Below are 24,365 nucleotides of genomic sequence, written 5' to 3' on the forward strand. Positions count from 1 at the left end.
AGTCCAACTTCCCTCTCAGAGGAGGGGCCGTCTTCAAAGCCATAGCCAGCTACTTAGGTCCACATTCAGATGAATTTTGATCATATGCAAGGATAGCAGTTCTGCGACGTTTCTGGGCACTTTTTCAAGCGCTTAACCATACAGCACGTGTGATTTTTTGCTTAGAGCTGCAGACACCCATGGCCCTTGTATAAAGAAAGCCAACAACACTCCAGAAAAATAAATAATTTCTTGCATTTTTTTTTAAGTAAAAACATGGTTTAAAGACCAATAAATGAAAAGACTACCAGAGACTTCAGTTCAAACACTAACGTATCTAAAGCAAATACGTAAGCAAATAAATTGTTGCAGTGTTAAGTTAGTGGGAATCCCACTGCAGACACAAAACTATTGAACACGACAGCCAGCTGTGTGACAACAGGTGAGTGGAGATTAATACAGTGGAGCACACAGAGATGTTGTCCAAGCTCACGCTCCTAGGAACAACTTATCCTCATGACGGAAAGAAGGCTTACCCATCCTAGCGCTGGCTAAGCCCCATCACGTTTATTGCTGCCCCCTCCTGTTCCCACATTAGCTTTTTAGACAACTATAGATAAAGTTCACTCTTTTTGGAAAGCTGCTGAAATTCTTTTAGTTCACTCCCCTGACACCATGGATCCTGCTGCTGAACGCATTCACAAATGCAAGGAACAAGCACCCTTCATGAAAGTGCTGCCTCAGCTAAGCTTCTGAAACACCCAAAAGCTTAATTTCCAAGCTAATTTTGCCTGGCACAAAGGAACCACTATCAGGAGGAAGAAGCAGTCTTCTACTTCACACCATGAACAGGATCAAGTAAGCATTTTGGGTTCAAGCACCAAGTTGTAAAGAGTCATGTCAGATCTGCATTGCAAAGCACTCTAGAGAAGATCTCACCTCCTTAAGAGAAGCAAAGAGATGCCCCTGAAGTCACCATCTGCCGGGTAGAGCTACTGCTGCAGGCACCACCAAGCAGGTAAACCACAGCCTCCAAAACAAATCCAACAGCAACAGAAGAGGGGCTTCTGGCTCAAGTTTCCTTCGGTCCAGTCGCTGCCTGGGAACTGTCTGAAAGAGATGCTTAGCTGAAAGCAGCTCTGACACTGACTCACCAATGAAAAGAGAAGATCAGGGTGAACCCTCCACAGACCTTTCCGGAGCTGCTGGTGTGAGCGGCACAAGGTAGCCCCCCCGCCCTTCCCCGTGCCTCCCCCAGCGCCGCAGAAGCGCCTCCCAGCCCAGCTGCACCGCGCTAGGGCACAAGCGAAGGTTGCTGGAGCCTGGCACAGGGCTGCGCTGCCCGGCGCGACCGGGGACCGGATCCTGGCACCGCTTGTACCGCCCGGCCTGGGGCGGGGGGACCTCAGCGCCGGGCTGGGAGCGGGGGGGGGGGGCATCCGGGCCGCTGGCCGGAGAATGGCGGGGGTGAGGGAGTGCGGGGGAGCCGCAGCCCCGACCGGGGGTACCTGTTCCGGCCGCACAGGCTGCACCGGCCGCCGCCACCGCCCCGCGCTTCCTGCCGGGCCGGTCTGGCGAGGGGGCCCGGCGGGGCGCGGCGCGGTGCAGCCCGGGGAGGGCGGCCGGGACGGGGGAGCGGAGCAAGAGGGGTGCGAGGCAGAGGACGCCTGGAAAAAATAATAAAAAAAGGACATTTCAGGCGGCTGTCGGGAGGAAGACGGTTCACCAGGGTGATGCGGAACATTGAAAGCAAGGCCAGAGGGGGACAGCTCATGGGCTGGAGGGGACCAGCAGGTCCCATCTGCTAGGAGGGATGCGCCCGAAGCCTGCAAAACGGCCGGGGCAGTGGATGCAGGGCAGCTGCTCACCGGACCCCACAGTGCGAGAGCCACGGTGACGCAGTCAGCTGGGGCAAATCGGACACGGCAAACAAATTTCACACAGTAAAAACGGTGGTACTTGCTGCCACAGGAGACTGCAGGCTGGTAGGATCAAGCTGGGCCAAAGGGTCTAGGCTGACCCCTGAAAAAGCCTCCAAAAGAGGTACTGCAGGGAATAGGGGTGTCAGAGACTGCCCTAACCCAGCGGTGCAGGTCCCGGGGGAGCGCAGGGGGACGGGGTTCACAGGACCGCACAGCCAGGCTCACACGCTCTCTGCCAGCTGCCTCTCCTCCTGCTAGCACTGCCAGGCCCAGGAAGGCACTGTTTACGCCCTGTCCCCAAGATAAGGAGTCTGTATGGCTTTGACCTTCTCTGCGTGCAGTGATAGCTAAGCCTTGATGATATCACTCCTTTCCGTTGGTCTCAAGAAACCCCTCTCTGAGTTTAGCCATCTTTACCAAGTTTTATCACCAACTTTAGCCAAGTTAGTACCTGAGCAGCAAGAAGCAAAACTGCCCAGATGTCTGGTGGCCCATCCTTCCACTGGCCTAAGCTCCCAAACTGTAGTGCACATGAAGCTGATTACAGCATGCAAACTCTACACATTTCCGTAGCCAAAACCGGTTTGACCGAAATTCAGCTTACATGGTGGCTGGCCATTAGACCGGATCAGCACTGATGGAATCTAGCTCCACTAGACAAAAGGGGACAGTGTGAAGGCTATACCTGCAGTTGCACGAAGTCCTTGTCCCCTCTGAGAGCTGAGCTGCCTTCGCCTCCCCCTTGGCTGCAGCTGGAAGGAGAGGACCGAGTGCGACCAAAAGGGTAGTATCAGGGCAGTACTGGCCTGTCTATGTGTAGGCTGCTCTGGAAGCGCCTTAAAAGTCTCATCTGGACTTTCTCAACTGGTTAGTACCAGCACGGCTGCAAAATAACCATCCTGCTCCCAGTGTTACCTTATACCCTGTCACTGGCGCAGGCATACGCAACCACACAGGGAACTGAGCTGGTGAAAAGTCAAAGCACTGGTTTTGTTGTCTAAATCGCAACCCCACGCGGCTTCCAGACCCAGCACACGCTGCATGACTCACGAAGGGGAAGGTGGTTGTAGGACCCGCAGCAAAGGCAGCACAGGAGGAGCACAGACCATGCAGCCACCAGACCCGCCTGCTTCACGAGGGTCCCAGTCTGACACGGGTGAAAGTGCCAGCCCTTCGCCCCACACAGCCGCCTGTGCCACGGCAGGCCAGGAGAGATGCTCGGGGAGAGGCTCAGCAAGAGACATGACAGGAGCAGCAGATGACAGTAAGCGATCTGCACCGAACATGGGCGAGACTGCCAGCTCGGCCTGGCGCTGGCGGCATTGCCGGGCACAGCATTTTCCGGTGGCAGTCCCCCCCCAGCCCGCACCAGGAAGGCTCTGATGCCTCCAGGAGCCCTTGAGAAGGGTTTAATGCGAGGCCGCGGTGCGGAGCGGGAGATGGCGGCGACCGAGCCGGGCAGGGCCGCGCTACCCCTCCCGCCAGGGGGGCCGTCGCCAGAACCGCGCCTACACACGCGGGCTGCGCATGCGCCCTCCGCGCACTGCGCCTGCGCCGGGCCGCGCCTGCGCCCCCTCCGGACGGCGCCTGCGCTCGCGGTCCGCGCACGCGCCGCCGCCTCCGCCCGCCCGCCCGCCGCGGAGAAGATGGCGGCGCCCTGAGCGGCGCGGCACTGCCTGGCATCCCTCCACCATGAGGAACCTGCGGCTGCTGCGGACCGGCGGGCGCCGCTCCGCCGCCGGCCTGGGCACCCCGCAGTGTTTCTGCCTCAGCGCCGAGCCCGGTACGGTCCTCGTGGGCTCCCAGCACGGCCTTCTGGAGCTGGGCCCCGCCGAGGACTCGGTGAGAGCCGCCGCCGGGCGCACCGGGAGCCGCGCCTTCTTGTCGCTGTCAGGCCCGGGCCAGGGCTGTGGCCTCGGGGGAGGGTGCCGGTGCCTGTCGGCTCTCGTGCATCGCTGCAGGGGTGTTGTTAGGGGCGGCTTTGGTCCGCCCGTCGCAAAGCTGGAATAAAGCGTTTGGGCCTCCGTCAGCGGGAGCGCGGCGGTGCCCGCCGGGAGCTCGCCTCTGGGCGGGTCGCGGCTGCCCTCTGATGTGACTCGCTCTTTGTAGCGGCGTTTGCGGGGTCTTGGAGGTTCCCTGCCACCGCTTGCTGCTGTCTCATGGTGCCTAGGAAGTCGCCTGTGAGGCTGCGCTGTGACCTTAGTCGCTGAAGTGGTTTGCTGTGCTTTTAAAATACTAAATCTGCCTCCAAGAAGGTGCTTGTATTTGACACAGGTCATTTCTGTGGTTTAGTTTTAAGCATGATAGGACGAGCAGTGGTATCAGAGACACAACTCGCAAAACAGAAGCAAACAGGCAAAGGGATAGTGAAGAGTACATGAGGAGGCTTTTGGAACTGTGCTCTAGGGAAAAAATACCCAACATATCACTAAAGAAAAAAATGCTATTGAGCCATGAATTCCTGTTAGAGCTGGATTACAGTGTCTTCTCTGGAGACACACTATGCAACTCTGAGGCATCTCATCCCTTCAGTATGTTCAGTTCTGAAGTTAGCCGACAGGAGAGCTTTTGGGCTTTCTTGGGATCTCATTTTTAAAGAAGGGCGTTTTCTGAAAATCTCCATCGTGCTCTGTTTGTGAAGGCTATCAACTGAAATCTTTTTAGAATTAAAAAAAAAAAAATCCTGAGGCCTCCCTGAAGTCACTAAATATGTCAGCTTTCTTTTCTGTTTTGGGGCGGGGGGACATTATTTCAGGTCTTTATTACTGTGGTTTTTTTCCCTGATGACTGGATGTGTAAAACATTCATGCAACTAAGCGAGAAAGAGCTATTTTAGCTAAAACTTTCTTGTTTTGCTGTACCTGAATGCATATCCAAATGGTTTTGCTTTGAATTTTTTTATGCTGTATCTGTAAAGTATGAATGACCCCTTAAAAGTATTGGGACACTTTAAGCAGCTACCCATTTGCCTCTTAATGTTGACACTATGTGGAGAAGTATGAAAAGGGTATTGAAAGATGATGAACAAGACAAATTGGAAGTTGTAGTATTATTTATTATTTGCTCCCTTATGTGAGCTTTCTCATTGTCTAGCACTTTTAACATAAGAGGACCTTCACAGTTTCCTATGGATAAGTGAAGATAAGTACTTGCACGTTGGGTGTTTCCTGGTGCCATTCACATAGTCACTTTTGCTGCGTAATGCTTTCTGTAATTGCAGTAGGATGAACTATACCCATGGGTGTTATTCTGTCATTTCTGCAAAAATCCCAGTGAGGTGATGTGTAGTTAATAAGTCATTGGCTTCTCTGTGTCAAGGTGACAAGAGAAGTTTCCTTGACTGCGGAGGGTTTCATGCCCGAGGATGGAAGCGGCTGCATTGTGGGTATCGAAGATCTTCCAGAGCAGGAGTGCGTGTGTGTTGCTACAGCAGCTGGAGACATCCTACTGTGCAATCTCAGCACAAAGCAGGTAACGTGGCAGGAAAGACAAAACAATACTGAGGGATTTCAAAGGAAAGGATGACACTGTTTTAATTTCTTCAGGGGGCAGTTGTATGTTTATTACATACTGAGCTGTGGTTAGTGTCCCTTTTCTGGGCAGATGAGCTGGTTTCTGTGGGAGCCTTGAGCAGCATTAAGGACAGAATATACCGTATTCCAGTTCCATAAAAGAACTGGCATTGAAACAGTGGCTTGCCTGTCCACAGCCCTAGTTCTGTATGTTTGCTCGGAGGGCTGTTGGCACACACCCAGCAGCACGGGATCCACTGGACAGTCTTACAGAAATAGGATATTGCTGAGACTAGGTACAGAATGAGGTAATCCATTGATAACTCACAGTGTAGCTACTTTTTTATTATTATCGGTCAATACAGAACATCATGCTGACATGACTTAACTGAAGAAAGGAGAAAGTGTTATGTGTTGTGATTTGAAGAACATTTGGAATAAAAAAAGCCCTAGAAAACACTAAAGGGAAACCAAAATATCTTAGCTGAGTAAATATTGCAGGAACTGAGATACTTGCTTTCTATTCCTTCCTCAGTGTCAGATTTCTACAGTCTTCAGCAAGACACTTAAACACCACAGCAGCACCCTCTAAATCTGCATCAGCTCCCACAATACCAGCCCAACAGTGCAGGTGTAGGTAGGCGTGAGATGACAGTGGTCTGTCTGGGTTAGTTGTCAGATTGTGGTTATTTGCAGCTTGCTTGTTTTGGTTCTTGTTTGGGTTTGATTTGCAGATACCACTTAAATATACAATCAACTGTATGTGAAAAATGTGTCCCATATTGCAACTTAAAGCATGTCATAAGGGAATAGAGATTAACAAAAGATGTGATACATGAGACTTTTCTTACACTGATATATGGGTCAGAGTTGAGGTTTAACTTCAGATCCTTTATTTCAAGGCTTTTTGGCTTACTTTCTCAACGTTAAAATTGTGTTCTTTTGGTGCAGTCTGGGCACCAAGAATGAAATCTTGAAGGTTACTGTGCTTATTCTGAAACCTTTTGCATGTGGGTGATGGTTACTCTGCCCACTCGTGCCCAGTCTCACTTTGTTTACCTGAAAAGATCGTGACACCCAAGCTTAATTCCTTGAATGGCATCATCTTGCTGTTTATCACAATTGTTCTGTTCCATGCCTTTTGCAAATCAGGATAACAGTGCGTGACAGAAGTTCTCTGCCGACTGCTATTGCTTATATACTCATGATGGCCCAATAAAACTAGCCCAGTTTTTCATAAACTTTGAAGTTAGTGCAGCTATATACAATTGTCAAGTCCAGCATGCACAAGCTGATGACAGTTTTAATGGATATAGTGTCCCTTACCTGCGTGTTGGAATTTTCTAGGTAAGAACCATTACCTAGAGAATTACCAACCAACCATTACCATTAGCACTGTGTTTTGTGACTTCATTATGTTTACCAATGTAACCACAGACCCGATCAGGCAATATTAGTATTAACACTATACATGTTGACATCAGACTGAGAGTTGCAGAATAAAGCTCTTATTAAAACTGTGTATGGTAGAAAATGCTAATCTCTAGATTATCTGGGCTCTCATACATAAACATTCTGGCACCATCTTTGGTTAGAAATGTTTCTTCTGTTTCATTCAACACAAAGGGTAAAGAAAGACCTGTGACTTTTCTAAGTAGAAGAGGATTTCCCTGCCTTGGTGACTGATTGCTTTTGTACTGGGATGGTGCTGCACTTCTGTGATCTTATTTTGGTCTTGCAGGTGGAATGTGTTGGAAGTGTGGACAGCGGTCTGAGTACCATGAGCTGGAGTCCTGACCAAGAGCTTGTTTTGCTTGCAACAGGTATCAACAACAGCCTGTAAGCTTTCTGCTTTTAGGAGTGAAACTCACTATGCCCAAAATGTAAAACACAGTTAAGTTTAGGGTAGAAGAAGCAAAATACGAAGTTATGAAATCGGGACTAAGACTTCAAGAGAGAAAAAACCCACCTGATCCTATATATGAAATTTCATTTCATGATCCATGAGGTGCTTTGGTGATCCAAGCAGAAACTGTTCAGGCCCAAAAAGCTGAGTTTTATAGAACAGTAATTAGTCTTTCAGATCTTCCAAGGAAGTATATTTGATCTTGCCTCTAAAATATAAAGACTCCTGCTTTATATCCCCATTTGATTTCTTAGCAACAAAAACTGCTTCTTGTCCTTTGGTAGGAAATATATGTGTCACAGGCTCAACTCAGCTACAGATATGTCTCACCTAGAAGGTAAAGTTAGCCTCAAGCAAAACAGAATCGCAGAATGCTTGAGGAAGAAAGGGAACTCTGGAGATCACCTATTCCAACCCCCTTGCTCAAAGCAGGTTACCTGGAGCAAGTTGCTGGGAACCTTGCCCAGTCAGGTTTTGGATATCTCCAAGGGTGGAGACCCCACAACGTCTGTGGGCACCCTCTTCCCGTCTGTGACCACCCTCACAGAAAAAAATTGTTTTCTTATTTTTTAATGGCATTTGCTGTATATTAGTTTATGCCCATTGGCTCTTGTGCTGTCACTCACCACCACTAACAGTCTGGCTCTGTCTTCTTTACTGTACCCCTCCTCCCACATAAGGTATTTGTACACACTGATGAGATTCCCCTTGAGCCTTCTCTCCAGGGCAGTCTGACTTCTCTTAGCCTCCCTTCATGTGACAGATTTTCCAAGGCCTTAATCATCTGTGTGACCCTTTGCTGGACTCATTCCAGTATGTCCTTGTCTGTCTTGTACTGGGGAGCCCAAAACTGAAGCCAGCATTCCACATGTGTCTCACCAGCACTGAGTAAAAGAGAAGGATCACCTCTCTCAACCTGCTGGCAACACTTCTAATGCCGCCCAGGATGCTGTTGGCCACCTATGCAGCAGGGGCATACTGCTGGCTCATGTTCAGCTTGGTGTCCTCCAGGAAACACAGGTGACTTTTTTGCCAAGCTGCTCTCCAGACGCTTGGCTCCCAGTTTGTCGTAGTGCCTGAGATGATTATTTTCCAGGTGCAGGACATGGCTTTTTCCCTTGTTGAGCTTTATGAGATTCTTGACAGCCCATCTCACCTACGTGACAAGGTCCTTGCGGACAGCAGCACAACCTTCTGGTGTACCTGCTACTCCTCCCAGTTTTGTGTCATCTACAAACTTGCTGAGGGTCCCATCCTCCAGGTCATTAGTGAAGATGTTAAACATTGGCCCTAGTGTCCAGGGGCACACCACTGGTGACTGAACTCAAGCTGGACTTTGCCACTGATAACAAGCTTTTGAGCTTGGCAGTTCAGCTGGTTTTCAGTCCACTGCACTGTCCCTTTATCCATCCCATCCTTCATGAGTTTGTCTATCATGATGTTATCAGAGACGGTGTCAAAAGCCTTATTAGAATCAAGATAAATGACATCCACTGGTCTCCCCATATCCCCAAGTTAGTCATCTCATTGTAGAAGGCTATCAGGACGGTCAGGCATGATTTCCCTTTCATAAATCCATGCTGACTGCTCCCAATCACCTTCTTGTCCTTCATATCTCAAGAAAAAATGTTTAAGAGTGCCAGGTACTTATTTTCAAGGTGGAAAGAACTTTTTAAGGTTACGCCAGGAAGCATGTTTTTGAAGAGAGAGACTTGAAAATGTTCTTCTGCTCCAGTTTGAGATTTTCTGCTTTGAAGGATGTGTTCTCATTAGTTCTCATATTACCATTAGAAATATTTCTATATTCCCGTCCATGACAGAACAGTAGGACAACACAGGAGAACAATGAGTTTTTATTTGCTGGAGATACCATCACCAATACTGTATTTAATGTCTACCGTGCAGGTCAGCAAACACTCATCATGATGACAAGGGATTTTGAACCAATTACTGAGAAGCAAATCCACCCAGATGAGTTTGGGGAAGGTGAGAGGTGCACTGAAATGAAGTTGTTCAAACTGGTGTCATTGGTGTGTTAAGCATGTAGAAAGTGAAGAAACAGAGCTGAGCACTTAGTGGGCCTCAGGCGATGTTTTAGGCTGTAATGCTGCTGGGCAGCTGAAGGGGAATGCCAATATTTTACTTGTCAGCGTAAATTCAAGTTAAGTTCCCTGTACTAGAGGACTTTCTGGGCTATGTGAATTTCCTGCAGGTTTTTAGAATTAAACTTGGATGGAAGGTGTGGGTGGCTTGGAGCTGTGGTTGTTTACACCACATTGTGCAGAGTAGTGCTGTAAATCTTCCACTACAATGATTATTTCTTCTTCAGGAAAGTTTGTCACTCTTGGCTGGGGTAAAAAGGAGACACAGTTCCATGGATCAGAGGGAAAACAGGCAGCGCATCGCAAACAGACGGTATTATACTAGTTCTCTTCTGTTAGGCCCATCCTGTCTCTGGGAAAACATGTATAAAGAGAGTTTTTGTTATTCCTGCGGTGCCAGTTTGCCACCGCCTTTCTGGTAGTTGTCTTCATAGGCTTCTTCTGTTTGTTTCTGTTGTTATCTGAAATCTGGCATTTTTATCCTCCTCCTAATTCAAGACAGCAGCTGGGAGTATTTAGGACTGTTCATACAGAGCTCAAAGCAAAAGATTTGCAAGGGCTAGTGCTTGCAGAGGTAAAGCCACCCTCAAATCAGCATGACAGATTTTGCTGAATGTGTGCTATATACTAAAGTGTTTACATGACCAAGAGAAATAGCATGCAGTTTGGCTGAGAGGAGCAGAAATAACAGTAGTTTCAGCTCCCAGAAGGCAAGAGTAGAATGATTTGGGCTACTGAGCATCACCAGTCATGTGAGGCAGCTCCATGTGCCTGCACATTTTGGCTCTTTGCTCCTTTGCCTGATACTTCCTTGTTTGGGTCTTTTTTTTCCTACTTTTTATTTGGTGAAAAGTCAGGTAGCTAAAAACACTCCACTTCTGGATTTTTCTTCTTGTGTTTAAGTTTCAAAATTAAAACTGTCCTGCTGAAACCCGGCTGGCTAGAGTGCAGAGACATGAAATGTGGCCTGTTGCAGCTTTACTGTTAGGAGGGACAGGACGAGGCTTGCCTGTATCTGGGAAAATATGCCTAGTTTGACAAAGTTAAACCTTTGAACAGCTACCTCTTTATGTGTATTCCGATGAGATTTTTTTTTTTTTTTTCCTGTGTTGTTCTGCGAAGAACCTGTTTGCCTCGAAGAACACTACTTCTCATCCCAGCTTCTGTCTGCCATACAGACTGCCTGGATGGCATGCCTTTCTTGCCTTTCTGCTTCCAGGGGGTTGTGACTCCAGGCACCAGTCATGAACAAACTCTGGTTCACCCTTGTGTCCAGCTTATGCACAGCTGATGTATAAGCAGACACCCTGGTGGATGGGAAGGATAGCATGTGATCATGTGAATAGACAGTCATATGCACTTGCAGGAGGAGCAGATTGAATTTACAGACAGTTTTAATTGTAGTATTTCCTAAAATAACATTCTGAGTAATGAATTTTTAACTTTGCAGCCTTAATATTTCTTAATGGATTCATTTCATGCCAAGGCTCTTGAAAGAGCTGGCTTAGCAATGCAGTCTGTTTAGACAAAGACAGCAGTTGCCTTCCCAAGCTTTGATGCGACTTTCTTTTGTGTGACTTCAGGAAGTGTCACCTACTTCAGCCTGGGATGACGGCAGGCCTCGGGTGACATGGAGAGGAGATGGGCAGTTTGTTGCAGTGAGCGCTGTCTGTCCACAGACAGGTATGGGACCAAACTTCTTTGAAATACCAACATGTGTAAGAGGCTTCTTAAGCAGTAACTAGGCAAGGCAAGAACTGGCTGGTATTCGTTTTCTCTTGGCCACTTAAAGCAAGGGTGAGTTGAGCTAGTTAATTGCTCTTTTCTCTGTTTTGGTGTTCTCAGAGGCGTTTTATAGACAAGATCTTTTGAACACTTTCTTTGCAGTTTGGTTTCAGTCCAGTGAGAAGTCAGGAGGGGTTACTACTGAGTAGTTACTATCTGAACTGCTTCTTTCACCAGTGTTAAGTCACCGCGCAAGCTCTAAGCAATCTCTGATGGGCTCCCAGTGCCAAATGGATGAATCTGTTTGGGTTGCCATACCCACTGTCCCTCATACTAGCAGTTTGGCCTTGCACACTTTTGCTTAAATATTGGTAATACTTTTCCCTAGGTTTTGCCCTAAAGCCAAAGAGGTGATGAGCACATACATTTCTTGTAAGACTGTAATTGATGTCCTTCATGATAAATATTACTGAGCAGTTTAAATGTATTGAGCAACATACTGAACTGCACCAAACTGCACTGCTCTTCCACTAGTTTGGGTTTTTACCTTCAATACTTCAGATTAGGGAGGATCTTGCATTTATAGGAAGATTTTAACATTTCTGTGGTGAAAGTTAGAGAGAGAAATGGCTATGACCGAGCTACATCAGACTGAAATTCCTACTCAGTTCCTTTAGAGTCACTCAGTTACTATGGGAGAACTGCCTGAGACGGAATAAGTTCTTACCCCTTAAAGTGTACAAGAGAAATCTCCTTTTTATTCCTGTGCATCAGAATTTGGTCTCCTACCCTCACAAAATTAGAAAAGTCTCTTTCCAGTGCTTTCTTACACCTTTGTCTCATTGCTCTCTCAACCTGTAGGTGCTCGGAAGGTCCGAGTATGGAACAGAGAGCTTGTGCTGCAGTCAACAAGTGAGCCTATCTCAGGACTAGAACAAGCACTGTCCTGGAAGTGAGTAGCAAAGCAGTCTGCATGCTGGCAGCAGAGTGTTGCTTTTTATTCACTGGTTACAGTCTTTGATCAGCATCAATTTCATTTCTCCCCTGTTCATTTTTCCCAAAATTTGAAGAAAGCTTCCTTCTGATCCAGCATGAGGAAGAGTAGTCCTTTAAACCCTGTGTCCTGGTTTCGGCTAGGACAGAGTTAATTTTCTTCCTAGTAGCTGGTATAGTGCTGTGTTTTGGATTTAGTAGGAAAATAATGTTGATAACATACTGATGTTTTTAGTTGTTGCTAAGTAGCGTTTATACTAAGTCAAGGATTTTTCAGCTTCTCCTGGCTGGCCAGCGAGAAGGCTGGAGGGGCACAAGAAGTTGGGAGGGGACACAGCCAGGGCAGCTGACCCAAACTGGCCAAAGGAATATTCCATACCATAGGACATCATGCCCAGTATATAAACTGGGGGAGTTGGCTGGGAGGGGCGGATCGCAGCTCGGGAGCTAACTGGGCATCGGTTGGCAAGTGGTGAGCAATTGCATTGTGCATTACTTGCTTTGTATAGTCAAATTCTTTTAGTATTACTATTGTCATATTATTATTATTTTTCACTCGTTTCTGTCCTATTAAACTGTCTTTATCTCAACTCACAAGGTTCTTTTTTTCCCGATTCTCTCCCCCGTCCCACTGGGTGGGGGTGAGTGAGCGAGCGGCTGTGTGGTGCTTAGTTGCCAGCTGGTGTTAAACCACGACACCCTGAAAAGCCTAATACTTGCATTACATGTGGGAAGAAGGGGTAGATTCTCTGCACAGTCTCAATGTCAAGTGTTTTTGGACTCAGCTGTATAAACAGGAATATTACAGGTCCCTTTGCCAGTGGTGACATTTATTTGCTCACCTGAGGATGTCATGAGCCCTGGAAAATGTGCGTGCTGGACCTATGACTTTGTCTGAACAGTGCTGAGGAAAACACATCCTCTGCTGTCCTTTTCTTCATGTCTCTGGAGAAAATGCATGATGATTGGTGTTTAAAATGACAGCTAGTGATTATGTGAGCAACCACTTTTCATTTGGCTCTTTTTTAAGGCCCTCTGGAAACCTGATAGCTTCCACGCAAGAAAAACCCAACAGACATGATGTGGTTTTCTTGGAGAAGAATGGGCTTCTTCACGGGGAGTTCACCCTCCCATTCCAGAAAGGGCAGGTCAAAGTAAGTGCTGTGTCTGGACTTCTTTGATTAGAGTGTAATGGAGAGGAGGACTAGATCTTTTCCAGATTCTAGGAGGAAGTTTTTAATTTAACACTTAGTGCTGGTCCTAATGGAAGAAGTGACCTGAAAAGAGAACAATGAAGCAGCCTGTGGAGAAGACACAATGCCCTCTGCAGGCCTGTAGTGCAGAGACAAGTACAGGGGGATTGTAGCCCTGGGGTGCTTCCGGCCCCTGTATACTTTCTACCAGGCAAATGCTTCAAAATTGCTGTTCAGGATGTCAGCTGTTGCAAGAGTGAGGTGAAATACTCACATTATCCCAAATAAGAGAAGTGAGAAGCTACTGCTAGGGTGTTACTTCAACTTCTGCCTTTGGATGCTGAGAGGTCTTTTGGCAGATGCTTCCTCAGTGCCAAGGAAAGCGAAGAGAGCACTGCTGTCATGTTAGTGGTTGTATCGCCTCTTCAGCTGTGTGGAACCTCTGTGACAGGTTCTGCTTCAGGATGCTTTGCTCCAGCTGTTGGGAGCTTTGCAATACACGAGAGCTATGTTAGTATATTAACCCATGCACCTTACATTGTTGAAAATAAGAAGCAGCTTATGGTCTTGCAAACCAGTTGGGAGCGTATCCGCCCTACACAGAAGCAGCAATATCAGTAACAGCCGTGTTTGTTTTTGCAGGTTAATGAACTGCTTTGGAATGCAGATTCTACAATCCTGGCTATATGGCTGGAAGACCTGGAGGTGGAAAACTCCAACCCAAACAGTTACGGTGAGAGCACTGTGTGAAGCTCTGGCTCTTACACTTGCCTGCAAAGGCGGTTAGCAGTGAGTGTTCCTCTGCAAGTCAGGAGACACTGGAGAGGCTTACCTACAGCTTTGAGACCCCTGTGCGGGTCAGGAAGAACTGGTAGTTCAGCCTGAGCTCAAAGCATCTTCCAGGCTGCTGTAACTGGAAGTGGTGTTAATGGCATGCTAAAGGTGTGAGCCCTTCGTAAAACATGGGTGCCTTCTCACAAGGGGAGCTCAAAGATTTCTAGGATTGACTCTTTTGCACGAAGTCTGTTGTTAAGTTTTCTTGTGCTGTGTGTTGTATGACACAGCCCATGGGCTGAAGGCTAGAACTATTATTTTCATTGGACTTAACTAACCCTAGAAGAGCAGTGGTGGTGGGGAGGGTTTGAGATGGGTCTCAAGTAGTAGTCTGTAGTAACCATTTGTTTTTCTATAGTTCAGTTGTGGACCACAGGGAACTATCACTGGTACCTGAAGCAAAGTCTACATTTTGGTAGCCTGGAGGAAAATCAATTGGTGTCGCTGCTGTGGGACCAAGAGAACCCGTATAGACTGCATGTACTCTGTCAGGATTGGCATTACCTCTCCTATGACTGGCATTGGACCACAGACCACGGGATGGGGGAGAATAGCCAGCATGTGGCAAATGTGGCTGTCATAGATGGAGGTAAGCAGTGGGACTGCTTTGCAGCTCTAGGCTCAGAAGAGGTGGCATAGCCTTTTGGATGCAGGCTGGATGGGATTATGGTAGTTCTTCTGTTAGTTGCTGTTTCTACAAAGCTGTTAGTGAGGGTGACCATGTAATTTATGGAAGCTTCACAAGTGGTTCAGTGGAGTTAACTGCTAAGGGCACAGCAACTGTATTTTCCTGTAACATTGTTCCTACTTCCAGTAAAGAAACTAACAAGAGCCTCACTAACATTTGGACTGATTTTTTTTTTTCTCTTTTCTTCCACAGATAAAGTGCTCGTCACAGCGTTCCAGCATGCTGTGGTGCCTCCACCCATGTGTACCTATGAGCTCCAGCTCAAACAGGCAGTTAATCAGGTTGCATTTCACACAGATCCCAAACATAGTGGAGACATGGCTGTCCTGGATGCTGATAACAAGATCTCTGTGTACAGATATGGTGAGAGCACGTTGCAATGTCTTGTTAAAGGAAGCCCTCTGCCCCTGAGAGCAGTACCCTGGGTGACTAGGAGGGTGATGGTCACTCAAGCCTTTAGTAGTCAGGAGCGAGATATATCTGGTTCAACTGTGGGTTGAAGCTCAGTTCTCTCATCTCCGGTAGTTTGGGTGGCACGGGAGCATTTTAGTTGTTCATTAGCTATGTGAGAAGGCAGCGTTCAGCACTGGGTGCATGCTTATACTGGTAATATCCCCCTGCCTAGCTTCAGCTTGAGTGGAGCGCAGCAAGTGGTATCTTGTGTAATCTGTTCTGATAGTGTCTTGCTGATTGGCACTGGAAATGTCTGGGAATAGCTACCTAAGGTCCATCTGAGGCACCCAGCACTTCCCAAAGCAGTCCTATATACACTGTAATATTCAGTGTGCTGTGAAACAAGAGACTGTTGCTGCTGTCTCTGAGTTTTGTACTGTGATATTATGAGGTAACTGTGTTCCTCAGGGTAAGTGTTAATGAGGATTAGGTGTTGGCTCTGCATGTAGGGATGGTATTTTCTGACTTTTATAGTAGTTTCCTGTAGCATCTACTTTTTGATAAGAATGAAGACGGAAGGGGCTCTGTTGGCAGGATCTCTAAACTCTGCTTTGTTCTGTGTTTGCTAGGACAGAGCACAATGAATGACCCCACTGTCAAGTTTGGAGCTGTGGGTGGAAATGGATTTAAAGCAGCTGTGGAAACACCATACCTGGATAAAACCTACAGGTAATATAGAACTAGTACAGCTGTAGTGGGGAGAAAAGGGTCGTGCCTGGCTGGATGTTTTAGAGGTCACAGCTCTGACCACTTGTCTCAAGATTTTGAAGAGGTTGTCAGATAACATGATTTCATTGTGCTGTGATAGTGTGGCTGCAACTAGCGCTAAGCATTGGGCAACACAGTGGGCAGTTTATCCTGAGAAGTGCCCTTGACTGACGTCTTGATCTAGTGGGAGCAGTGACTGTCAGTGACAGCACTGGGATAGCCTTTCCTGTGCCTGATGGTCTTGGCATTATGGTGCTGCACTTTGTGCTCCTGCTCCCAGAGCCAAAGGAATGGCTGTGCAGTGCCCAGGCCCATGATCCCAGCACACTGAGCAACACAGCTGCTTGCGTGGCAGCGACAATGACAAGGTAAAAAAAAACCACCCTGCTCTACATTTGTGCCTATACACAGTTGGCATGGGAGCAGTACTGCCTAGGGTAAACAAATGGGGCTCCCTGGGTCTTGTCCTTTATCTCCAGCCCAGCCTGTGGCAGGATTCATGCTTTGGGTGACTGTGTGCTTGTGCACTGGAGCCCTCCTAGCCAGGCTGTGCCTAGGAAGACCTTGGCCTCTCCAGTGAGGTGGCTTACTGAAATCAGGTTCTAGTTGCTTCCCAGTCTCTCTTATTTTGTGACAGAGTTGATGTGGGCAGCAACAGCAATGAAGTGATGAATCCTCTGGGGCTCCGATTTCTCACCTGGCTGCCAGATGACAGCTTCCTGGTGGTTGGTCAGGGTCAGCATGCTGCTCAGTCTGTCCTTCACCACCTGACTGCAGTGCCTCACGTGGCTGGAGCTGAAGAAGAGCACCTGATTTTACGGTACTAGAGATCTGTCAGTTGTGGGTGAAGTCTGAGAGCACCTCTGGACACTGCCTAGAAGGAATTAAGTCTCTCAGTAGACATGCAGCCTGGAGGCTGTGGCTTGGGGAATTGGGCTCTCTTCCTGCAGGAGAACCAAACAGCTCATGAAGCTGCCTACTGAGGGACTGAATTCCTCCATTCTTCCTTTTGCCCACCATTATCGAGGTCCAGAAGGGGACTGGTAGCCCTTGTTACTCCTGTCCTCCTCCTCCTCACCTGCTGGGCTTTGTGGGGTTAGTTGAACTAAAACCAGATCGCAGAAGGATTCTGTACCTGGGGTACAGAAACCTGCTTCCCAAAGGGATCCTGAGAGTTGCTTTCTGCAGCACTCACCCAGCAAAGGCAGGCTGATTTGCATATGAACTGTAGATTAGAGCAAAAGAAGTGTGGGCTCTGCAGAGTGCTGTAAGTATGCAGACAGTGACTTGCACATTTAGGCAAATGCCTGTTGGCTGGAGTTGCTGGTGCTCTGTGGTGCCAATGTCAGCTGACATAGGTGTGAAAAGACTGCAGAAGATCCTTACATGAACAAGGTATCTGTCCATGCTGGAGATGTACATCCTTCCATCTGGCCACAAGAAATGCAGGATCTAGCCGTTAAATCTATCTCCTGTGACTGATGTTCTCTGTCTTGGTCCAGGTTGTCTGTGCCTGTAGATGGAGAAGTGATCAGCCTGTGCTGCAGCCCAGTGACCAAAACTGTAGCTCTGCAGCTGGCTGATAGACGTATCCTGAAATACCTCTGGGGTAAGCTGGGCCCTATTAAAGTACCTGGTCTGAGGTGTAGTTATTACAGATTTCTCAAAAGGTTTGATGAGATGATTTGACTTTCAGGGACATGGGTGACTCTTGCTGGTAGTTGGTCCTGCCTTTCATGCTCCCTCTGCTCCCAGAAATGGGCCAAAATTAGTGATTTGCATCAGAAAGCAGTTAACGTTGTTGAGAATGATAATTCTGACTTTATGATTTGAAAAGAAGATGACTGGTTTACTGATTTCAGAAATGCTGACTGACTGCCATGTCCTTGGCACTTGTTCCACAGTGGAATAAAGGTGCTGCTGAGCACCTAGAAGTTACCACCTTCTTGTCTGCTGTGTCCTGGACTTCTGTGTCAGCATTCCTCCTCTCTGTCAGATAGTGTAGCTTATTCCCAGCTCTGGTTTTCTTGAGATACATGTCATGTGGTTGTAATGTCTGAATCTTTGATTGGCTGGAAAACAGTTTGATCTTCTTTGCTCTTTAGAGGCTTCTGCTCCGGTCCTTGAGCCCTGGCGGACTAGCAATGGCTCTGCTGTTCAGTTCCCCTACCCTTGCGTGCAGACTTCTATCACGAGGATCAGTGGTGAAGTAAGTAAGACTGTGAGCAGATTAAATTCCCTACTCAGTTGTTCTCTGCGTCCGTTGTGCACCATGATTCTCTGCCCAGGGTCCAGTGATACTTCTTAATGGCATTCTTCATAAGGCCCTGTGCAGAGCTGAGAGCATATGTTTCCTTGTCTTCTAGAGGATTTCTGATGGCTTGCAGTTAACACCCAATCTCCCCATTCTATGAATACAATGAATAATATCATTGAAGAGCGAGAAATTTCAGATTTAAAATGTCCAGCAGTCACTGGCCTGCTCTTTTTGAAAACAGTGTTTTGCTCTGTTTTATCTGAACTTATTAGCAAATATGGCTGCATTGAGTTACTGCAGATCTCCTACTACTGGTGTTTCCTATCATTGATGGTTTCTTGATAGTTACAACAGCTTACGGAACGACTAGCTATTTTGCTTGTAGTTTCAAGGTTTCTTTCCTTCAGCATGTATCCAGGTGAATGCTGTATGGAGTTGCTTTGCTCTGCTCTCTACTAGTGCTTTTCCTCTGGTATTTTGGACCAAATGCTGCTGAATAAAAAACTAAATTATCTGGCATGGTTTCTGCTTCTATTTTGTTACTGTGCAGTTTCTGTTACAGGGGATACCACGCTGGGTTTCCAGCCAGAATTGTTTAAAGACACTTAAGTAAGCCCTCCTGGTATAGAGGTTGCGTGACTTCCTATCCAGCTTCTCTAAGTAATTCACATGAGGTACTCAGTACCTAATTGTAAGGCACTTTAATCCAGTGCTAGTCAGTGTTGTGAAACACTGGAGATTGTGACACTGACAGCTTATACTTGTCATCCTTTTTATTTACAGGAGGTGATCTTGGGCCTCACAGATCGATGCCGGTTTTTTGTTAATGACATTGAGGTACCGAAGTTTTTGCCCCTCATTGCATCCCCTTTTCCTCTGCCAAAGGCAGCTTTCCTGTTCCACTCTATACAGCGATAAACTTCATTTTTCTACAGGTTGCTTCCAACATCACCTCATTTGCAACATACAATGAGTTTTTGTTGGTGACAACCAACTCCCACACCTGTCAATGCTTCTGCTTGAAGAACATATCAGTGAAAGGTAAATGCCAGCTCTGGCAGCCTGCTGCTGGCAGCTCATGGCCATTGTCTTGGAACCACAAGATGTCCCCATTTTTCATATCCAAACCTGCTGTATTTGGGTCACTCAGAGCAACTACTTAAGAGACGGAGGAAGAGAGCTGCCTTCAAAAATCTATCAGAGAGCAAGGAGCACAGGGAACTGACTTTGTATATCTCATGCTTCTCCCAGGGAGCAGGATTTGTCCTGTAGTTGTTGTCCCTTCACTGTTTTCAACAGCTTAGCCCTGCATTCTCTCACTCCCCTCCACATCCAAAAAAAGAAAGGGCTGTGTGCTATTTGAGGGCGTATGGTAGAGAAGGGATCCCAGTAGAGTTTCTGGTGGCATCTGGCTATGAAAGGTATGAAGAACCTGGGAAAGGCAGGATGACAACTTACTGGTCCTTTGCATCTTTCAGTGCTCCTCTCATCTGGTGTGTTGAGCTTTGTTGTACAGAGGACATCTCTACTTTGTGTACAGCAGTGCTTAGCACTAAGGTCCTCTTCCTATCTGGAACCACTGAAGATCACTGGTGTATTGTTGAGTCAGTTGGTCCAGTACAACCTTGCAGGGCCCCATAGGAAAGCCTGACTGGGACACTGCTGCGGTGTGCCATATGTGCTGATAAATATGCTGTCTTCAGCCCTTCAGGCTGGCCTGAGCAGTGCTGCTGCACCCAACAGTGAGACCCTGCGCAAGGTGGAGCGAGGTTCACGTATCGTCACTGTTGTGCCCCAGGACACAAAGGTTGTGCTGCAGGTCAGTGTTCTGCCCGTGTCTGCTGAGGTCTGCTATCAGGGGGTGTAGGGGGGCCATCTCAGTGGGCAGCTGGCCAACCTGCAAACAACATGAGCAGTGCTACAAAGCTGCTGCCCTGTACTGCTGCAGCACAGTGCCTCACAAATCTCCAGCTGCCTGCCTGCCTGGATGTGGAGGGATTTTGAGCATGCCTGTGGGAGGGAGTTAGGTTCAGCACAGGCAGCTGAGTATGTACCGAACTGGGAAGGGCTGTTCAAGTTCCTAATGGCCGAGGTAGCGTGGTGCTACATATTGTGGCCTCTCATGGTGAATCTCAGACTCACCTCTTCGTACTTGCTGTATTTGCTAGCAGCCCTCCATTAGCCGTGGCACTAAGTTTGTCTGAAGTGCTGAGCTCACTCTTCAGAACCAGCAGAGGTTCACAGAATGGGGAAGGATGTAATTTGAAAAGCACCTCTGGAGGTGTGTAGCCCAACGTCCTCCTCAAAGCAGGGCTAACCTGAAAGCTTGATCAGGTTGCTCTGGGTCTTGCCCAGTTGAGTGGAGTCCAGCCTTCTGAGGAAGGAATGTTTCTGAGCTGAGAGAATTTTCAGGTATTTTTCCACAGTTGTTGAAATTGCATGTCCTTTGAAGTGAACAAACAGGCCCATGCACCTGCAAGTAGCAGACAGGCCTAGAAAATGGGCCAGTCCTCACTTTGCCTTCAGTGTAGGCAGAGTAATTATAAATAAGTAATTGTGTGGATCTTGTGTTACAGATGCCGAGAGGAAATCTGGAGACTGTTCACCACCGAGCTCTGGTTCTTGCCCAGATTCGGAAGTGGCTAGACAGGTAAATGGCACTGCTGTATTCTGGTTTTCCCTCCCCCAGTCTGAGCTGTTAGAGGCTGGCTGGCCTGGTTTTGTTGTGCTGGAGAAGGGAGGGAGGCTGAACTCAAAGGAATTGACTTCGTTAATGGGAATGGAACTGTTTCTGGGGCTACCAGCTAGACGTCCAGCTTTCAGCAATCCCAGGTGCCTCTCACTTCACCACTGAAGGGCTTATATGTGTGCTGAGACTATGTGGGTGGGAGAAATCTTAGTCTGCTCCATTCTCCAGACATCTCAATCACTTCATGATGAAGCTTGCTGCTTTTCATGTTTTATTTGTTTAATTGATTTACATTGAAGTTTTCTGAAACAGAAGTTGGTCCATTAGATTAAAACGTAGTTCTCTGTTTTTAACAGAGGGAAAAAGTAATGCAAGGCCTGTATTGCTTCCTCAACCTGGCATGCTTGTCTGTCCCACTGCAGAGGCTAGCAATGAACAGGATTGACCTAGCACATTTTTTCTGGAAGGCAATCTACATGGCTTACGGCCTAGGCTGTTCCCTTCCCAGGCGGTCTGTGCTTACCTCTAGTCAGTTGCCTTTATTTGCAGATATTGCACCTATCCGCTATGTAAACTATCCCACTTGACTCATTCCTCCAGGCTTATGTTCAGGGAAGCTTTTCAGTGTATGAGGAAGCTGCGAATCAACCTCAATCTTCTCTATGACCACAATCCCAAGGCAAGTATGCCCACTTCTGTTGTGTTGTTTTCCATATCCATCTAGCCTGGAATCCATTGACATTAAACAGTGGGCTCAAAAGAGTAGGTGGTGCTGTCAGTTCTGCTTTCAGCAGAGATAGCTGCTCTGCACTGCTGCATCCTCATGCAGGCAGATCGGTTTTAGCATTTCCTTCATCTGGTACTTTTGGAGGTCTTTGAATTTGTTCGTGTACTTAATGTACTTGTTCAGAATAACAGTAGTAATACTCTTGTTCATTTCAGGTATTTCTGGAAAATGCAGAAACCTTTATCAGGCAAATAGATTCTGTGAACTATATCAACTTGTTTTTCACAGAACTGAAGTAAGTATAATTCTGCAAACAGAAGCATGCATGTAATCAGCAGTAGTACATTATTTTGTCAGAATATTGGCAGCTCTTCAATGTGGTGCAAGGAGTCAGTCGGAAATCTGGCATATTGGATCATAAAGACTCGAGTAAGCTCAATAGTGTCAGGGTCAGTGTGTCTTGTTGGGAATTCCAGCTTGCGAGCGCCATTAAATTTTTCCAGCAAGGGATTGGTACATCATCTGACTGCTTTGACTTGTCTTCTGGTTTGCTGTACAAGAGTAAATGTGAACAGAGAAAGTTTTGTTCCCTCATAAAGAGGAGCAGGACAGCACTGCTTATCTGAAGCCTGAGGCCAAGATACTTGCTTAGATTCCCAAATCAGGTCCCCTGGCTTCTTTCTCAAAGGTTGAGTGACAAGAGGCTTTAGGGCATTGGTAGCCACAGGACTTCTCAAGCTTGCTGAAGTAAATAATTGCTTAGGAGCTGGAGCTATCACTTAGCTGTTCTGTTTTATTTTCAGTTTTGACCTGACCTTAAATCTTTGTCTGAAAATAGAAGTAAATGGCTTAATTTTCAGAAGTGCTCTGTGCTCAGCATCTCCGTAGTAGTAGAAGACAGCTGTATCTTGAAAACCTTGCCTTTTGATTTTTTTGTGCAACCAAAGTAGTTGTTCTGACCAGTTTTCTTCAATGTCTCTCTTGGCTGAGAATCAGTTGGGACGGATGAGAGATGTTGAAGAGCTTTCTGGTAGCATGGTAGGTTGTGTTTCAGTACTGAATGACATATGAGCTATTTTGTTGAGTAGTTATTTTCTGAATGCATTTGTGTTTCTTAATGTTATTGTCTTTGTGCTGGGCTATGTAATGGACCGTGCTAGTATTCATGGTATCTGTTTTTATTTAGAGAAGAAGATTTCACAAAGAGTATGTACCCATCTCTGAATGGTAGCGGTAATGCTCAACCATGCCAGCATCCTGATGAGAAAAAAGTAAACCTCATATGTGACGTGATGAGAGTCGCCATGGAACACATTGACCCTCAAAAGTGAGCATTTTCTTATTGTAGGTGAAGGAACCATTACAGAGATTTCTAGTAAGATATTTGCAGAAAATGAAGCTGTCCTTAACATCAGTTATTTTGCTTCAGATCCTCTGGTTAGCTGTGCTCCGCAAAACTTATGTAGCCATACCTTCCATCTGCTGAGGATGCTGTCCTGAAAACCATAACATCTAATAATTCCACGGTGTCCTGGTTTCGGCTAGGACAGAGTTAATTTTCTTCCTAGTAGCTGGTATAGTGCTGTGTTTTGGATTTAGTAGGAAAAGAATGTTGATAACACACTGATGTTTTTAGTTGTTGCTAAGTAGTGTTTATACTAAGTCAAGGATTTTTCAGCTTCTTGTGCCCAGCCAGCAAGAAGGCTGGAGGGGCACAAGAAGCTGGGAGGGGACACGGCCAGGACAGCTGACCCAAACTGGCCAAAGAGCTATTCCATACCATATGACATCATGCCCAGTACATAAACTGGGGGAGCTCGCTGGGAGGGGGGATCGCGGCTTGGGAACTAACTGGGCATCGGTCAATGAGTGGTGAGCAATTGCATTGTGCACCACTTGCTTTGTATAGTTTAATTCTTTTAGTATTACTATTTTCATATTATTATTATCATTATCATTGTTTTTCATTCCTTTCTGTCCTATTAAACTGTCTTTATCTCAACTCACAAGGTTTTTTTTCCTGATTCTCTCCCCCATCCCAGGGGTGGGGGGGCAGTGAGCGAGCAGCTGTGTGGTGCTTAGCTGCCGGCTGGGGTTAAACCACGACACACAGATAGCAAAACAACTTTTTACTACAAGAATTAAAGTAATAAATGCAGGATGCTTATAAGGGTTTAAGAAATACACTCAATTTAGGAACAGTCTGTGTGGTATAGGGAACAGAGAGACATGAGCAAGATTGTCATCTCAGGGAGGAGCTGGCTTTTTGTAGCAGCTGGCCTTTCAGAAAGATCTCGGCTGTTCTATTTGAGACTAAATTACTTTTGTAAACCTTCAGCTGCATATTTCTGAATTATTACCTTTTTGGTAACCGTCCTCCTTGGATGAATCGACACCAGACAAGGATAAAGGGTGGGAAAATAGGGTAATAACAGTAGTTAGTGAAGCAGTGTTAAACCGTTGGCAGCTTATGTGAAACAGTGGATAGAGGAGCAACAGATGGTGGGTTGCTGCCGAACCTTGAAAATTCAGACACTTTTCAGCAACTGCTTTTGGAAAACAAAGCATCCCCTTAGCTGGGAAAGCTATTTTGAAATAGAAAGTGTGAAATATATGAAAGTGGAAATAACCTCCTAGAAAGCTTTCCTTTTACAAAAAAGACCATTTTCATGCCAAA

The 24,365-nt window shown here is 46.8% G+C and overlaps 1 protein-coding gene across 1 annotated transcript in view; it reads left to right on the forward strand.

Annotated features, from left to right (window-relative positions):
* Window positions 1–3,593: 3,593 nt before the first annotated feature.
* The window catches only part of ELP1 (elongator acetyltransferase complex subunit 1), a 32,844-nt gene continuing 12,072 nt past the window's right edge, over window positions 3,594–24,365 (forward strand). The window contains exons 1-22 of the mRNA XM_050913066.1: window positions 3,594–3,743; window positions 5,220–5,372; window positions 7,155–7,236; window positions 9,225–9,305; window positions 9,649–9,734; window positions 11,005–11,104; window positions 12,008–12,098; window positions 13,170–13,293; window positions 13,975–14,065; window positions 14,525–14,755; window positions 15,047–15,217; window positions 15,877–15,976; window positions 16,653–16,835; window positions 17,518–17,624; window positions 18,121–18,224; window positions 19,056–19,109; window positions 19,208–19,313; window positions 19,976–20,091; window positions 20,849–20,922; window positions 21,562–21,640; window positions 21,904–21,983; window positions 22,875–23,015. Coding sequence (XP_050769023.1) covers window positions 3,594–3,743; window positions 5,220–5,372; window positions 7,155–7,236; window positions 9,225–9,305; window positions 9,649–9,734; window positions 11,005–11,104; window positions 12,008–12,098; window positions 13,170–13,293; window positions 13,975–14,065; window positions 14,525–14,755; window positions 15,047–15,217; window positions 15,877–15,976; window positions 16,653–16,835; window positions 17,518–17,624; window positions 18,121–18,224; window positions 19,056–19,109; window positions 19,208–19,313; window positions 19,976–20,091; window positions 20,849–20,922; window positions 21,562–21,640; window positions 21,904–21,983; window positions 22,875–23,015 — 2,504 coding nt within the window. The remainder of the gene's footprint in view (window positions 3,744–5,219; window positions 5,373–7,154; window positions 7,237–9,224; window positions 9,306–9,648; window positions 9,735–11,004; window positions 11,105–12,007; window positions 12,099–13,169; window positions 13,294–13,974; window positions 14,066–14,524; window positions 14,756–15,046; window positions 15,218–15,876; window positions 15,977–16,652; window positions 16,836–17,517; window positions 17,625–18,120; window positions 18,225–19,055; window positions 19,110–19,207; window positions 19,314–19,975; window positions 20,092–20,848; window positions 20,923–21,561; window positions 21,641–21,903; window positions 21,984–22,874; window positions 23,016–24,365) is intronic.

Source organism: Gymnogyps californianus, chromosome Z, assembly GCF_018139145.2.
Source record: "Gymnogyps californianus isolate 813 chromosome Z, ASM1813914v2, whole genome shotgun sequence".
Lineage (NCBI taxonomy): Eukaryota > Metazoa > Chordata > Aves > Accipitriformes > Cathartidae > Gymnogyps > Gymnogyps californianus.